The sequence below is a fragment of the Euleptes europaea genome, chromosome 4 (genome assembly GCF_029931775.1).
Source record: "Euleptes europaea isolate rEulEur1 chromosome 4, rEulEur1.hap1, whole genome shotgun sequence".
Lineage (NCBI taxonomy): Eukaryota > Metazoa > Chordata > Lepidosauria > Squamata > Sphaerodactylidae > Euleptes > Euleptes europaea.
Window position 1 is genome coordinate 10,297,749 of NC_079315.1, and position 17,549 is coordinate 10,315,297.

Below are 17,549 nucleotides of genomic sequence, written 5' to 3' on the forward strand. Positions count from 1 at the left end.
TTTCTTATTGTTTGTTTTGATGTGTTTAGCAATATGCCCCTCAAAATCTTTTTTGCATCTCTAATTATCTGCTTGCATTTCCTTTGTGCAAGTTTGTGTTTGCTTCTGTTCGCCTCGTTCGGACAAACCTTCCATTCTCTGAAGGAAGACTTTTTTCTCTAATTGCTTCCTTCACCTTACCATGGTGGTGACCTCTTGGACTTATTACTACCTTTCCTGACCTGCGGTATACAAGCTAGCTGAGCCTCTAGTAATGTGGACTTGAGTAACCCCCAAGCCTTTTCAAGAGATTTAACCCTCCTAACTGTTCCTTTCAACTTCCTCTTTACCAGTATTCTCATTTTAGAGAAGTTCCCTCTTTTAAAGTCAAAGGTAATTGCGTGAGATTTCCCAGTCACTTTCCCACTTGCATATAAATTAAATTTGATGCCATTGTGATCACTATTGCCAACTGGCTCAACTACATCCACATCTCGCACTAAGTCACTGGCAGCACCACAGAGTATTAAATCCAGGATTGCCTCCCCTCTGGTTGGGTCTATGACCAACTGTTCGAGGGCACAGTCATTTAGGATGTCTAAAAATTTTATCTCTTTGGCTTGACTGGAGCATACATTTATCAATATGAGGGAAGTTGAAGTCTCCCATTATTACTACTTCATTACCTTTACTTGCTTCCGTAATTTCATTCTCCATTTCAAGATCACCCTGAGCCATTTGGTCAGGGGGCCAATATAACGTCCCCAGTACTAAATCTCCTTTGGGGCCCGGAATTGTCACCCATAAGGATTCTATGGACGAGTCTGCCCTTTTTATGGTCTCTAGCTTATTAGACACTATGCCTTCCTTGATATACATAGCAACACCCCCTCCAATACGCCCTTCTGTGTCATTTCTATACAGTTTGTAACCAGGGATGACTGTATCCCACTGGTTCTCTCCCCTCCACCAGGTTTCTGTAATGCTCACTATATCTATGTTTTCTCTTAAAACCATGCACTCTAATTCCCCCATTTTTGCTTGGAGGCTTCTAGCATTAGCATAGAAACACTTCCACACTGTTTCTCTCTTTCGACTTGCCTGGCATGTGCCTTTGGGCATCTTTAGGTGGCTATCCATCATTTTTTCCCCATTCCCTTTCATGTCCAAGTAATTCCTATGTGGGCAATCTAAAGCAATTTTCCCTTTGTCCGTAGGCACTGAATTTGCCTGAGCCGGATGCTTTGCAGCTCCTGTCGGCTTTCCCCCCAGGTTCAGTTTAAAAGCTGCTCTGCCACCTTTTTTATATAACGCGCCAGCAGTCTGGTTCCATCCTGGTTCAAGTGGAGCCCATCCCTTTTGTATAGGCCCGGCTTGTCCCAAAATGTTGCCCAGTTCCTTACAAATCTAAAGCCCTCTTCCCTGCACCACTGTCTCATCCACGCATTGAGACTCACCAACTGTGCCTGCCTAGCTGGTCCTGCACGTGGAACAGATAGCATTTCTGAGAAAGCTACCTTGGAGGTCCTGACTTTTAGTCTCCTGCCTAGCAACCTAAATTTGGATTTCAAGACCTCCGGACTACATTTCCCCACGTCGTTGGTGCCAACATGCACCACAACCAGTGGCTCCTCCCCAGCACTATCTACCAGAATACCTATATGATGGGTAATGTTCGCAACCTTCGCACCAGGCAGGCAAGTCACCATGCGGTCTATGCACCCGCCAGAAACCCAGCTATCTAAATTCCTAAGGATTGAATCCCCCACTACAAGAAGCCCCCCTCCCCTCTGAGGCATATCCTCAATACGAGAGGATATCTGTTCATCCACCAAGGAAGAGGTCCCTTCTAAGGTACCACATCCCCCTACCTCAGTGAGATGGCCTCCTTTCCCAAGGGCTCCATCATCCGTGTCTGGCAGGTTGCCATCACCTTGGGACTGGGATGTGACTATTTCATCCCCGGAGTCCTTAGTCACCTCTCTCTCTGCCTGCCTCAGCTCATCCAGTTGAGCTACCTTGACCTCAAGGAAGTAAACTCGCTTCCTGAGAGCCAGGAGCTCCCTGCACCGAGCACACACCCACGACTTCTGTCCAGCAGGCAGATAATCATACATGTGACACTCCATGCAGCACACTGGATAGCCCCCCAACCCCTGCTTGCTTTCTACCTTCATAACTGGTATTTTATTAATTAATTAATTATATTATTCTTTGGTATTGTAACCCTGCCCTTTACTCTCTTGCACTCTTCCCGTACCAAATAAGAACTGAGTGCCGAAGTTCCTTGCCCTGCAGCTATCTGCTGCTAATTCACATAGATATTCAAGTTGCTCGGTACTCCAACTGGATGGAGAGAGTAACTCTGCCAAGATAACAAGATTTTACACTCACCCTACAGATCCCCAGTCACGATCCACAGGCTAAGAGCCACAGGGCAAGAGCCTCTGGTGAGCAGGAGCCTTGGAATTTAAATGCTCACAGCCCCCCACCTCTCACACACAAGGTCCAATCACAACAACTCCACATAACAAGGTAACAATCAAGCTTTCAGGCAGCAATCAACCTTAATCACCCACTGGCACAACAATCACAACCCTCTCCCAGCAAACCTCAATTAAATTTTCAGTTTACTTAGGCTTCCCAGCGTTTTTAAAAAGGCAAAGTTTAAACTCACCCCTGCCTGTAGTCCCCAGCTCAGCTCAATCAAAATGCAGCTTAGAGGAAGAGGTGGTTTTTAAACCCCATTTTTTTCTACCTTTAAGGAGTCTCAAACTGGTTTACAATCGCCTTCCCTTCCTCTCCCCAAAAGACACCTTGTGAGGTAGGTGGGGCCGAGAGAGTTCGGAGAGAACTGTGACTGACCCAAGGTCACCCAGCAGGCTTCATGTGGAGGAACGAAGAATCAAACCTGGTTCTCCAGATTAGAGTCCACCACTCGTGGAGGAACGAGGAATCAAACCCGGTTCTCCAGATTAGAGTCGCCGCTCTTAACCACTACATCATGCTGGCTCTTAGTGGGAGTATCCTGGCTTACCCGAGGAAGGCTTCCCACTTGGATAAACACCACCAGCTAACGGCACAGAAGGAAAGGGAATGTGGCCCACAATACTCACGCTCCAACAATGCTGACGCTCCCTTCCCTCTCCGGGTTCCCCAGACACTTCACTCTGCCAGCCCGCTCGTAGAAGGAAGCCAGCCGGGCACCGAGGTAGGCTGGATAACCACTGTCTGCACAACACCCAACACAGGCAAGCTGAGTTTGCTTCCAAAGCTACACAACAAGGCTCAAAAGCTTTTGGACCAGCAAACCCCCCACCCCCCACAAAAGGGTCCCCAGGAGGGAGAGACTCACCAGCAGGCATTTCAGCAAGGCGCCCCGAAATTTCTCTAAGGGCCTCTGCCCATCGGGATGTGGAATCTGCCATCATGCTGACATGGTAACCCATGTCCCGGAAATACTCAGACAGGGTAATCCCTAAAAAGAAGTAAGATATCATGGGTGGCAGGTGAGCATAAATCTTGGCACTGAGAAACCACCAAGCAGCATTTCTATGCTCTATATGAATAAGGCAACAGCAAAATAACTGACATGACAAATCTGTCCATTATTTCGACTTCTTGCTGCTACCAGGCCCTGCCCTCTCTAATATCATTTACATTGCATTACCCTTTGAGATACAGCCATACCTGATACCCAACAGCAATGTTAATATATTCCTGGACAGAAGAAGAATAGTGGTTTTTTATACCCTGATTTTCTCTACCGTTAAGGAGTCTCAAACTGGCTTACAAACGCTTTCCCTTTCCCTCCCCACAACAAACACCTTGTGAGGTAGGTGGGGCTGAGAGAGTTCGGAGAGAACTGTGACTAGCCCAAAGTCATCCAGCAGGCTTCATGTGGAGGAGTGGGGAATCAAACTGGATCTCCAGATTAGAGTCCACCACTACACCATGCTGGCTCTCTAGTAAGAAAGCATTCTTGCTAGATTTAAAATCAAAGGAAAACTGTCCAGGACTAAGGGTTTCTATGGCATCCTTACAACACCCCTGCATGGCAGGCCAATCCATTATAGATTCAGGACCGAGGCTGGGGGAGCTCACGACAGAAGCGAGAGCTATACTGGGAACTCCCCAGTTCGTGCTATTAACTACTACATTCCATCAGCATGTGACTTTGAAGAACTCTCTCCATGAGGAAAAGGCAGAGAAATTAGGAAGAAAGAGCACCATCCCGAGGTGGATGACCCTGAAGACCTCTCTCCAAGAGAAAAGGGCAGAGAAATTAGGATGAAAAGAAGAAGAGTTGGTTTTTATATGATGACTTTCTCTGCCACTTAAGGAAGAATCAAACTGGTTTACAATCGCCTTCCTTTCCCCTCCCCACAACAGACACCCTGTGAGGTAGGTGAGGCTGAGAGAGCTGTGACTAGCCCAAGGTTACCCAGCTGTGTAGGAGTGGGGAAACAAATCCAGTCCACCAGATTAGCATCTGCCACTCATGTGGAGGAGTGGGGAATCGAACCCGGTTCTCCAGATCAGACTCCACCACTCTTAACCACCGCTCTTAACCACTACACCATGCTGGCTCTCAAAGAACACCCTCCCACAGTGGAGGACCCTACAGAGAAGAGCTATCTATCACAAAGGTGCCGCCATTTCAGATAACCTTCAGTCACTCCCTCTTCCATGTTATGGCCAGCCATAAGCGCTGAGTGCAGCTGCAGACAGTGTGCGTGTCTAAGAAAAGCTCCCTGATTAAGCTGTGAGATCACATCTTAAGGATCCAATCTTTGTGATTGGGAAAAAGGGAGCAGCAGCTGCCTCCATGGCCAGAAGCACGAGTGGCAGCCTAACCCTAAGCAGCTGCCACCTCCGCATCTCTTACCAGTGTAGATAGAGGCTTCCCTGGCAGCGACAGGCATGTTGGAGGTGTTTGCGACGAGAGCCGTCCTCTTCATGATGCTCTCCACTTTGCCGTCGACTTCCATAGTTAGCTAGAACGACAAGTGAATACGGGCTCAGAGCCCGCATGGCCCGACACCACTTGCAGGTCCCAAAACGCGCCCCCGAAGGAAAGGTCCGCAGAAGACAGGGCAACTTTGTTGCTGTCCGAGTCCTGAATTGGTCATTACAAAACCCTGATTGCATCTTCAGGCTTGCTCCAAGCGTAGCTATTGTGATAGGAGGCCAAGCCCATTGACTCCTTTTGATGTGCAGATCATTTCAAAAGTCAGTGAAATAACCTCACATTTATGAATGGATTCACTATGGCTGGTAGCGACAACTAGAATTCAGGTTCCTTTATTTACTTTTTCAAGGAATGAAATCTCTTGGTTGATACAGATATGCACTCTTTGAATGTAATACTTTTACAATTCAAAACATATTTAAGCAACATTCTGTTAGCATAGTCCACTCGGAATACATCTTATAATACACACCCAGGCTGATATAAAATCGTTCTATTTGTTTACATTGTTTACATGAACACATGAAGCTGCCTTATACTGAATCAGACCCTTGATCTATCAAAGTCAGTATTGTCTAAGACCAGCAGCGGCTCTCCAGGGTCTCAGGCAGAGGTCTTTCACAACACCTACTTGCCTAGTCCCTTTAACTGGAAATGCTGGGGGGATTGAACCTGGGACCTTCTGCTTGCCAAGCAGATGCTCTACCACTGAGCCACGGCCCTTCCCCATACATGTGCATAGAATGTTTTACTAGTCCACTAAAGAAGGCCTGGGAGCCGAAATGTGTCCGGCATGTGGTTTTACATTATCAACCCTGTATCTGCTGCCATGAGGGCTTGTTTTTAATACACGCCTTTGCTTTGTAATAAATATATTTCACTGTTTAATTTAATTTTAGTTCACCCAACCCTTTGGGTACCCAGCTTTAAAAAGGGATTAGACAGATTCAAGAAAGATAGGTCTATCAGTGGCTACTAGCCATGGTGATTAAGGGGAACCCACACATTCCGAGGCAGTATACCTGTGAACACCACTGCCAAGAGGCAACATCAGGGGTCGGCCTCAGCCTTTGTGCCCTGCTGTTGGCCCTCCAGAGTAACCGGCTGGCCACGGTTTCAGACAGGATGGTGGAACCAAATGATCCACGGGTCTGATCCAGCAGGGCTCTTATATTCAGACCAACAAATCAAGTGATCTTGGCCAACTGCCTGCTCCTCACTCAGCTCTTCTGCACTGATATGAAGTCAAACGAAGCCTGCTGCTCAATGAACTAATACCGCTTTCGCTGTTGCGACATGATTCAACAGCACATACAGACGGAGCTGAGCCAGACTTTTTTTGTTAGTTTGTTTTTAAATTTATTTATTTAACTTAAAATGGCCACATCAAAACATCATAAAATCATAGAATAATAAGAACCCCCATAAACTCCCATCTAGGCTGCAAAACCAACTCCCAAAAAGGGACAAAAAAAAGGCAACCATAAGACCCCCACTAATACTGTCAAAACCATCGTAAAGCGTTGCGAGATAGTTCTGTGTCTTTGACAAAAGAAATACCTACAAACAGAAATATAACACACAGATACCAAGGTGATTTCAAATGGAAATCACTTCCGTCACTAAACAGCCCCCATAATCCATAGTCAAAGTAAAGTTCCCCAGTTCTGCCAATCTTTCTCATAAGCAGCCATCATAAGTTTAAAAATCCAAGTCAGTCGAATGAAACCCCACCCCCAATAGATCAACCTTATCACACTGAGACGGTCTTAAATGGCTATCAACGCTCACTTCAAAAGGGATTCCACACCAGATACTGACCTCTGGGAAGTCTCTAAGCACTTCAGACATTTCGTTTCCTCGTTCCCCGCAGCCTACATAGATGATAACGTCGCTGTTCGAGTACTTGGACAGAGACTGCGAAATCACAGTCTTTCCACAGCCAAAAGCTCCGGGGATAGCTGTCGTACCTCCTTGGACACACCTGGGTGAAGAAAAAGACAGGCCAGGCTCATGTTTAACCAAGAAGAAACAATGAGCAACCGGTAGAAGCAGAAGAGTTGGTTTTTATATGCCGACTTTCTCTATCTTTTAAGGAGAATCAAACTGGTTTACAATCACCTTCCCTTCCCCTCCCCACAGCAGACACCTTGTGAGGTAGGTGAGGCTGAGAGAGTTCAGAGAGAACTGTGACTAGCCCAAGGTCACCCAGCTGGCTTTGTGTGGAGGAGTGGGGAATCAAACCCGGTTCACCAGATTAGAGTCCGTCGCTCATGGGGGGAAGTGGGGAATCAAACCCGGTTCTCCAGATTAGAGTCCTCCGCTCCAAACCACCGCTCTTAACCACTACACCACGCTGGTAAGCACCTTCCACCCCACTTGCTGAGGCAAGTCTCATGCAAATCAATCCTTTTCAGTGGGATGAACTCCCACCTTCAAAACCATCCAGGATGCCCTTGCATGTTGAGAATCAGCACTGAAAAAAACCCGGCAACGCTGACACGGCGGAACTTGGACCTCGTCAGCATTATGGGGACTTACGGAAAGAGCGCATCTAGGACTCTCTGGCCAGTGAGGAGAGGATGATTGGCGGGCAGCTTCTCCGTGACGGGACGGACCTGCCGCACGGGCCACACCTGGACCATCGTGAACTTCTCCTTCATGCCCTCAAATTCCAGCTCCAGCACAACATCCTATGGCAGAAGGGGTAAAAGCCAAGGGTGAAATGGCTGGAAACGGCTAGCAACAAGCCACCAAAAATCTGCCGCTGGCTTCTGGATGGTCAAGGAAGGCCTCCCATGACATGTGGAAAGGGGGTCCCGCGGTCATACATGATGGAAAGAAGGGACAGGGTAGAAGAAAAATAAAGTACAGCTGCCATCTTTCTCTTTGGGAGAACCCCCCACACCTCTTTTAGAATCTCTTGCATAGGATTTCCCCAGGCTAAGTAGAAGAAGAAGAAGTAGTAGTAGTAAAAGAAGTAGAAGGAGAGCTGGTTTTTATACGCTGACTTTCTCAAACTTTTTTAAGGAGACTCAAACCAGTTTACAATCTCCTTCCCTTCCTCTCCCCACAACAGCCACCTTGTGAGGTAGGTGGGGCTGACAGAGCTCTAAGAGAACTGTGACCAGTCCAAGGTCACCCAGCAGCTTCATGAGGAGCAGGGAAACCAACCCGGTCCACCAGATTAGAGTCCGCCAAGGGTCTGATTCTGTATACGGCAGCTTCATGTATTCAAGACCGCGGGTATCTTCCAAGCACCACATATGGAAGCCGTTTGCGTTAAACAGCAGTAGTAGGATCTGAGTCTCAGGACAGAACCCGGGTCACAACGCAGGGTGGGGGCGGCAAACATAATCTGAAGAAACACTCACTGAAGCATCGTAGTTCCCGGGTGGGGCGATATACGTCACAGTGCCCCTGTTCCGCGGAGGCAGCATGATCTTGTGTTTGATGAGGGAGTTTTCATTCACGAGGCCGTAAATATCTCCGCCCGTGATGTGACTGCCAACCTACAATTGTGAAAAGGCAAAAAGGTAAAGGTCCCCTGTGCAAGCACCGGGTCATTCTTGATCCATGGGGTGACGTCACATCCCAATGTTTCCTAGGCAGACTTTGTTTGTGGGGTGGTTTGCCAGTGCCTTCCCCAGTTATCTTCCCTTTACCCCCAGCAAGCTGGGTCCTCATTTTACCGACTTCAGAAGGATGGAAAGCTGAGTCAACCTCGAGCCAGCTACCCGAAACCGACTTCTGTCAGGATCGAACTCAAGTCGTGAGCAGAGCTTTCAACTGCAGTACTACAGCTTACCACTCTGTGCCACGGGGCTCCTAACTGTAAATTGTAAAAAGGCTGCTAATAAAATGCTTGTCTTGCCTTGACAGTTCACGCGGGGCCTACGAGAGACATTAAAGACTTTGCCGGTCTTCTGCTAGAAAAACCACTCTCTTCCACTGTATCAGTGGCGCCCCCCACAACACAACCAATAGCAGATACTGCCTGTTTGGTGTTTCCTAGCCAGCCTTACAAAATCTTACGCCGTATTCCACTGACATATTTTCTTGGGCTCGAGGAGCCAGCCCCAAAATTTAGGAACCAGGCTCAAATAAAATAAAATAAAATACTTTATTACGGTCAAAGACCAGCATAAAAAAAATCACAGAAGCAAATATAATAAATAAATTCAAAAATAAATATATAATTTAAAAAGGTAAAGGTCCCCTGTGCAAGCACCGGGTCATTCCTGATCCATAGGGTGACGTCACATCCCGACGTTTACTAGGCAGACTGTGCTTATGGGGTGGTTTGCCAGTGCCTTCCCTAGTCATCTTCCCTTTACCCCCAGCAAGCCGGGTCCTCATTTTCCAGACCTCGGAAGGATGGAAGGCTGAGTCAACCTCGAGCCGGCTACCTGAAACCGGCTTCTGTCGGGATCAAACTCAGGTCATGAGCAGAGCTTTTGACTGCAGTACTGCAGCTTACCACTCTGCGCCACGGGACTCCTATGATATATAATTAAGTTACATTAAATTATGGTTTTCAAATCTAAGATTTATCCAAAATCAAAATTAGCATTCATCCTTCTGTTGCTTTCACCATAGCATGTCTTATCCTTGTTGCTATGAAACAGAATTCTGCAGCAAGTTTCGTGACTTTCGGTACTTGACCTAAAAGGAGATATTTAACATAAAATTCCTCTGTGTGACCAGGTAACTTTCTTAGTAGTGGTTGGATCAGCTCTCTTCGGATATCACAATAAAACATGCAGTACAAGAGAACATGACCAGTTGGTTCGATCTCATCTGTGCTACATAGGCATATTTTCTGATCAACTGGTATCTTAGGATATCTGCTGTCTAATAAGGCTGAAGGGAGGGCGTTAAAGTGGGCTCTAGAATATCCAGCGATATCCAGCGATATTTGGGATACTCTAATAAGTTGCTTTGAATCTTAGGAACCAGGCTCATATTTCAGCCTTCAGGGTTATATATGGCCACATTTTCTAATGATTGCTACCACAAAAAACAGTAGACACCACAATGAAATTTCTAGGTGCCATGGTCACCTGGTGTCTGGGATTGGTCAAGCTCTGCAGTGCTCTAGTCTAAACAAACAACTTGGAAAGGTAAGTCACAGTTCAGTCATGGTGCCCAGTTTACTCAGTACCCAAAAAAAACACCTGCTCAATTATTTTGATTGCTTCTTCATAACCTACCCGCAGGTTTTTGATGGGTGCAAAATCCCACTTGATGTCTCGGCTGAGAGCCGTCACATTCACTCCTCTAGGAATGTAGATACTTTGGGTTTGAGCGCTGATGTCTGTCAGAGGCCTTTGGATGCCATCAAAAATGGCTCCCATGATGCCGGGCCCAAGCTCTACCGACAGGGGTTTGCCGGTGCGCAGGACAGGGTCTCCTACGGAAACGCCAGCTAAATCTGTTGAGGAAAAGCACACCTGGGAAGGCAGCGTCACATTAGCCAGAAAACTTTTAACTAACACACGAACACATGAAGCTGCCTTCTACTGCATCAGACCCTGGGTCCATCAAAGTCAATATTGTCTACTCAGACTGGCCAATAAAACACAGATGAATTGGGGTCCCATCCCCAAGGTATCTTATTATGTACATGCAAAAATTCCAAAATATTCCAATATATGGAAAGATCCAGAATACGGACCACTTCTGGTCCCAAGCAGTCCAGATAAGGGATACTCAACCTGTACCAGGCAGGAAGTTCCTTCTTTAGAAGAAGGCTACTCAAACTGAAAATGCCCATCTGTTAACTATGGAACGTGGCAGGATTATGAGGAAGAAACGGATGACTAAAGAAATTCCTGTCTGAAAAATACGGTTATGTTACCAATGAGATGAGGTTACCACAGAAACAGCTTCTTCTGCAATGACCTGGATCAGAACCTTTTCAAACCACAGTTTGTTCCCCACCAATCACCCTCCTACCCTTGGGAGTCCTGTGTTCAAAGTGCCCGCTGAGGCACATACGGCACAAAAGAAAGGATACAGGTTTCTTCGTACACCTGGATCGTCGCCATGTCCCCCTCCAGCCGGATAATCTCTCCCACGAGTTCACTGTGGCCAACGCGAACCAGCTCGTACATAGCGGCACCCGACATGTTGCAGGCAGTGACCACTGGGAAGAACAAAAAACGGAGACAAGTCGTCATTTCCCATGCGGTGGCGGGAAGAGACAATCCGGCAGCTTTGCATTCGTGACTTCTGCCAATCTAGTCTCGAAGGTTTGCTCTACGAAGCCAGAAATCTTATATGAAGTGAGACAAACAAGTCCACTGTGTAGGCGCAAAATCAACTTTGTATGAGAAAGGCTGAACAAAGACGCATTTACCAGGTCCGGAGACTCCATGGACGCGGCCGAATACGCTCTCTCGGTCTTCATCACGAATTTTTGGAAGCTTGGAGAAATCCATCTTAACTGCTCTTCTAGAGGAAGGGCGGAAGAGAAATAAAAGATTAGTTTTTTTTTTTTAAGGCTGAATCCTGCATTAGCAGCTTGTCAGTGACTTCAAGTCACAGTAATGCACTGACAATGATCACATCTGTAATTTGCTAGCAGATATATATATATATATATATATATATATATATATATATTATATATATATATATATAACAGGACTCCTTTTTGGAAGAGTGTGCTGTGCGTGTGTGTATGTGTCGTTCAATGGGAATGGAAGAAAGAGGTCACAATGTAGCCAGGGCCGGTGTCAGGCTTTTTTGCGCCCTAGGCAAGGCTAACTACTTGCACCCCCATTGCCTCTAGTGCCCCCCTAGGTAATCCCACCGCCCCCCAGGGGGTGGTACTGCCCACTTTGGGAACCACTGGGCTACAGGAACAGCAAGGAACATGGCAAAGATGGGCGTTCTTTCCACTGAGTAGCTAGGAGCCAACCAAGTCCACGTGATCCACTTTGAACACTCTAAAGCACTGCACAAAAACCAGACTCAGTTCAGAATTTACATTTCTAAAAAATCAGAATTAACGCTCATATATGCTGGTTAAAGATGTAAATGGTGCAATTGAGGGGTCAGCTGTAAAACTTCAGAGGGGAAGACGGGAGAGGCATCGCACAAACACACAAGGAGATGTCCCCAAAGCAACGGATTCAATTTCTGACCTTTCCAGCTTGTTATTCCTTGCCGCGACAAGCTATCACTTAAACCAGCCTGCGATAATGAAAGTGAAATGCACTTATAGAAAGCACGTCCCATCCATCTGCAGACATTTCTAATCCAGGCACAGCAGATGTGAGAATGAGAACACTGACTTCTGCTTTCGAGATTTGTCGACGTGTAATTCTGATGCTCAACTCTACCATGGCTGCGTCTGTCGCCCCCATGCAGTTTCAGGCATTGTAACTATCCATTTTACAGGTCAGCGCCTAGCATGCCAAATTATGTCCTTTTTTTTGCCGGATTTTCCTCTCCTCGGCCTGAAAGCAAAAACCTTGCCTCTATTGCAGGCGAGAGACCGGGAAGGCCAACAGCTTTTCATCTGCCATTTCAAAAAGTGGAAAAATGTTATACTGGTACCCCCCCCCCCCAAAAAAAATCTGATTTCTGAATAAAGAGCTTAAATGCCTCTCAGTCAAGCCGCCTTTTGGGAAACCACCATCCTCGAAGCAGTATTCTGGTGAAATGTCAAACATGTTTTCTTACCTTGTTAGGAGAAGAGACACAAATATGTATATATCCAAAACACTATATTAAACAGCGCCGAAAACCTTCGCACACCCTCCAGTGCAAAAGAGGAAGGAATTCCGGACTCCCAGAGAGCGGAGCGTCACCTGATCTCATGACTCATCAATCTCTCCCCGACAGCACTGCCGCAAAAGCAAACCAGCCACTCAAGGCCCAAGCAAACCCCCAGCCTGCCCGCCTTCCCCTTAGGAATGTCGACACGCTCCGCTGAACTGAATGACAGTCAAGGGTGGCTCGAACAGCCCCCATCAGAAGCACCTTGGAAAGAGCATCGGTCGCCACAGACAGCAGCCACAGAAAAAGGGACCGGCAGATCAAATCTGCACTTAGAGCCTGCGTTCTTTGCAGGCGCTTGCAAAGGCAGCTGCACCCACGTGCAATCTGCTCTCACCTGGTTCTAAACACCGGCTTGGAGCCAGGGGAGCATTTCTACAGGCGCAGTGATTTCCACCAGCGGTGCTTAACTTTCTGAGAGTTATCAAAGCCTGAAATATCCACCCCCGCCCCAAAAGTTGTTCCTGGGGGACTGGGGACCCCCAGGAACAGGAATTCAGAGGTCATTTTGAGCTGCTGCGGGATGAGAATGCATTTATTTAACGCATAAATTGTAGAATTCCCAGCCCCAGGATGCGGCGATAGCTGCCAACTTAGAAGGCTTTAAGAGGGGAGTGGACATGTTCGTGGAGGAGAGGGGTATTCATGGCTACTAGTAAAAATGGAGAGTAGTCATGATGCATACCTATTCTCTCCAGGATCAGAGGAGCATGCCTATTCTATTAGGTGCTGTGGAACACCGGCAGGATAATGCTGCTGCAGTCATCTTGCTTGTGGGCTTCCTAGAGGCACCTGGTTGGCCACTGGGTGAACAGACTGCTGGACTTGATGGGCCTTGGTCTGATCCAGCATGGCCTTTCTTATGTTCTTATGGGAAAGGTGGGGAAATGGGCCATGGGAAGGAATCCTTGCACCCCGAGAAAAACTGGCTTTAACAGCAGCAATTACTGACTTTTAACACTGGCTTTTGCACAAAAAGCCAGTAAGATACAGTGTTGGGTTAACCAACAGGAGGCCCAGATGTGGCTCCCAGCAGAGCCCTGAAATTCTAATCCAGGCATTTGCCCACAATTTCACTCCACACAGAAAAATGTGTTCTTGTGCTGTGAGATATGCCATGCAAGAACGCCCAAGCCTGCCTTACACCAAAGACAGCCAGCGTGGTGTAGTAGTTAAGAGAAGTGGTTTGGAGCGGTGGAGTTTGATCTGGAGAACCGGGTTTGATTCCCCACTCCGCCACGTGAAGCCAGCTGGGTGACCTTGGCTAGTCACAGCTCTCTCAGCCCCACCTTCCTCACAGGGTGTCTGTTGTGGGGAGGGGAAGGTGATTGTAAACAGGTTTGAGTCTTCCTTCAGTGGTAGAGAAAGTGGCATATAAAAAGCAACTCTTCTTCTTCAAAGGAGGCCCACCAGGCCTGGCACCGTCCCCTCTGACCAGCACTGGCTTTTCATGGTCTCAGTGGCCTTTCCCAACCCCAAGCAGCTATCCAAGACCCTTTAAACTGGAGAGACAAGGGACTGAACCCACATCCTCTTGCATACAAAGCATACATTCTGCCACTGAGCTACTTTGGCCTTCTTTTGCTTGATCTGTGTGTAACTCCCTTCACAACTATAAAGCCCTCTCTGCTGGAATACATGAAACTTGGCTACTCACCAGGACGAGGAAGTAACTGGCTTGGATCCAACTGAATGTTAGAATCATAGAGCTGGAAGGGATCCCAAGGTCATCTAGTCCAGCCCCCTGCACAATGCAGGGAATTCACAACTACCTCCCCACCCACACCCCCAGTGACCCCTACTCCATGCCCAGAAGATGGCCAAAATGCCCTCCCTCTCATCATCTGCTAAAGGTCATAGAATCAGCATTGCTGACAGATAGCCATCTAACCTCTTCTTTAAAATCTCCAGGGAAGGAGAGCTCACCACCTCCTGAGGAAGCCTCTTCCACTGAGGAACCGCTCTAACTGTTAGAAAATTCTTCCTAATGTTCCCGTGGGTGGAACAATTTCTGCCCGTGGGGCACCACCAATTTCGCCACTTCTCACAGTGCAAAATGCCTCCCAAAAGCTGCTCCTGGGGCACAGGACACCCTCAGGAACAGTACTCCAGGGGCGTCTCGGGCCGTAGTGAGAAGGCAGAGGTGAGGAACTCATGCTCTGCAGGCAGATATCTGCCCCAGAAAAACTCTGTTGGATCCAGGCCACTGGGCAGTAAAACAAAACAATTTCTAGGACCACTCTTAACATTACTGTACTGACAAAAATCTGAAAACTAGCCTAAAGGAGGATCACTGTTTAAAAAAAAAAAAAAAGCATTATTGCCAAATCAAAAAAAAAAAAAAAGCAGCATTATTGCCAAATCACAAAAATGACCTAGTTTTCCACCCCTTCTTGCTTCACATCTCAATCGGACAATGGCCACAGTCTTTCACTGTGTGCCTCCCAGCTCCAGAAAAGAAGGCAGCTCCAATCTACCACATGTCTTAAACCATATTCTTCCCTTGTTGATTATAAGGTACAAACAGGTTGCCGTGAACTGGTGGCATCCCTAAATCTCCTGCCTCACCCAGGGCCACCAGGATTGCGCCCGTTTTATCAAGACACCATCTTCCTGCTGACTCTTGGGTGGTCCCATTTCTTTTGGGTGACGCCGACCCAGAAATAACCAAATGTGTCATGAAATGTGTGTGTGTTAAGTGCCGTCAAGTCGCTTCCGACTCATGGCGACCCTATGAATCAAAGTCCTCCAAAATGTCCTATCTTTGTCAGCCTTGCTCAGGTCTTGCAAATTGAGGGCTGTGGCTTCCTTTATTGAGTCTTGTTGGGTCTTCCTCTTTTCCTGCTGCCCTCAACTTTTCCTAGCATGGCTGTCTTTTCCAGTGACTCTTGTTGTCTCATAATGTGACCAAAATAAAATAGCTTCAGATTAGTTATTTTAGAAATATCTGGTAATAATACTTTCCTTAAAGGCACGACAAAGCTGAAATATTGTTAACTAGTAATCTTATTGTTCTAATTATTGTTATGCCTGTAAAGAAACTCATTGATTGGTAATTGTTATTTTAATTTTAAAGTGTTTCAAGCATTTTAAGAATTTAAAGTTAACTGCTGCTGTACCTATAATGTTAAAATTATTTTATCTTACGCCCAATGGCTGCAGCTGTACAGTTGCGTAAAGTGAAATTTGCACCTCCTCTGGGGTGAACTCTAAACTAACAGCTTGTATCGCGACTTCCATTTCGTCAAGTGTTCCTAAGGCACAGACATGAACACGCATGAAGCTGCCTTATATTGAATCAGACCGTTGGTCCATCAACACCACATTTCAAAGGTCAATAATTGCTTCCATTTAATTCTGATGTATCAGTAAAGCGGTTTACAGTTTTCCTGTTGCAGATCAGAAAACTACATCTAGAATATAAAGAATTCCGCCTGTAAAATTATCTTTATGCCCACTACCACACACTACTTGAGTGACTGACCATGCTTGCTGAAACTAGACCAAAATGTTTTGAATCACCTCTAAAAAGATTTGTGGGACACAGCATTAGGAAGAACCAGTTGTCTCGCACGAGAACACAACTAATCTTTCTACCCTGACTCATGCTTTCCCCAACCTAAAGGGAGACGTTCCAGTTAGAATGATAAATGGTGAAACATGGCAGAGAATCATGTGCGCAAGTTATTATGTGATTGTTCCATTGTGCCATACCACAAGAGCTGTCCTTTGCCTCAAGGAGAAGATATATTTTTCCAAGCCAAGTTAAACTTAATCCAGGAGTTCAAGGAAAATATCTATTTTGGTTGTTCCTCTCCTGAAGCTGCTCCGTGTAGAAACGAATTAAGAAAACAGGGAAATACGGAGATGCTGAAGCAGCCACTTGTATACATGGAATTACAATATAAGCTGTGGAACCAGGAGCATTTAAAATATCAATCATAACATTGTACAGTATTGCCTGTTCTTTTGGAAAGCAATTTTGAAACACCCATACAAAGAAAAATTTGGCACACTACCTTTAAGTAAGGTAAAGGTCCCCTGTGCAAGCACCGGGTCATTCCTGACCCATGGGGTGACGTCACATCCCGACGTTTTCTAGGCAGACTTTATTTACGGAGTGGTTTGCCAGTGCCTTCCCCCGTCAACTTCTCTTTACCCCCAGCAAGCTGGGTCCTCATTTTACCAACCTCGGAAGGATGGAAGGCTGAGTCAACCTTGAGCCAGCTACCTGAAACCGACTTCCGTTGGGATCGAACTCAGCTCGTGAGCAGAGTTGGACTGCAGTACTGTAGCTTACCACTCTGTGCCATGGGGCTCTATATGAGACTATTTTCTGAGTAAGAGATTAATTTCAGGTATCACCCCAAGCAGGGGTTGCATTGACTGCAGATTTTAGACCCAAACCTGCTGTTTGTACTGTCTGATTTACAACAGCTGCTAACGCTTTTGCAGCTTCATTTCTATTTAATCAAGCATGCGTTGATCAAATGAATTTTAAAATTTAAAAAACCACGTTCTTAATCTGGCTGCCTCTTCCCCATAGATGTGCTTAGCATTTTAAAAACTGTGGGAGATCTTATTCACAGATCTCCCAAATTGTCTGTAGATTTGTCTGCCCATAAATCGTTATCTGCTCCCGGTACTAACAAGATTAGTCCCGCGGGCTCAGTACTTTATCTATTTAAAAAAGTGCCAGTACTCATAGATAAGGCTGCACCAATTTCCATTAATCCCCCCCAAAGGTGCTAGTATTCAGTACCAGTGAGTACCATCATAAAAGAAGACCTGTTTAGGCTAGGATTTTAGT

General features: G+C 46.5%; 1 protein-coding gene across 2 annotated transcripts in view; it reads right to left on the reverse strand.

The window, feature by feature from the left end:
* The window catches only part of ATP6V1A (ATPase H+ transporting V1 subunit A), a 31,193-nt gene that overhangs the window by 9,014 nt on the left and 4,630 nt on the right, over positions 1 to 17,549 (reverse strand). Inside the window, exons 2-10 of one of the 2 annotated variants that reach the window (XM_056848287.1) lie at positions 11,313 to 11,407; positions 10,971 to 11,099; positions 10,165 to 10,379; positions 8,326 to 8,463; positions 7,493 to 7,644; positions 6,773 to 6,935; positions 4,868 to 4,976; positions 3,335 to 3,457; positions 3,096 to 3,210 (exon numbers count right to left, since the gene is read on the reverse strand). In XM_056848287.1, coding sequence (XP_056704265.1) covers positions 3,096 to 3,210; positions 3,335 to 3,457; positions 4,868 to 4,976; positions 6,773 to 6,935; positions 7,493 to 7,644; positions 8,326 to 8,463; positions 10,165 to 10,379; positions 10,971 to 11,099; positions 11,313 to 11,394 — 1,226 coding nt within the window. In that variant the 5' untranslated portion in view covers positions 11,395 to 11,407. The remainder of the gene's footprint in view (positions 1 to 3,095; positions 3,211 to 3,334; positions 3,458 to 4,867; positions 4,977 to 6,772; positions 6,936 to 7,492; positions 7,645 to 8,325; positions 8,464 to 10,164; positions 10,380 to 10,970; positions 11,100 to 11,312; positions 11,408 to 17,549) is intronic. The other variant, XM_056848288.1, reaches the window with a different exon arrangement.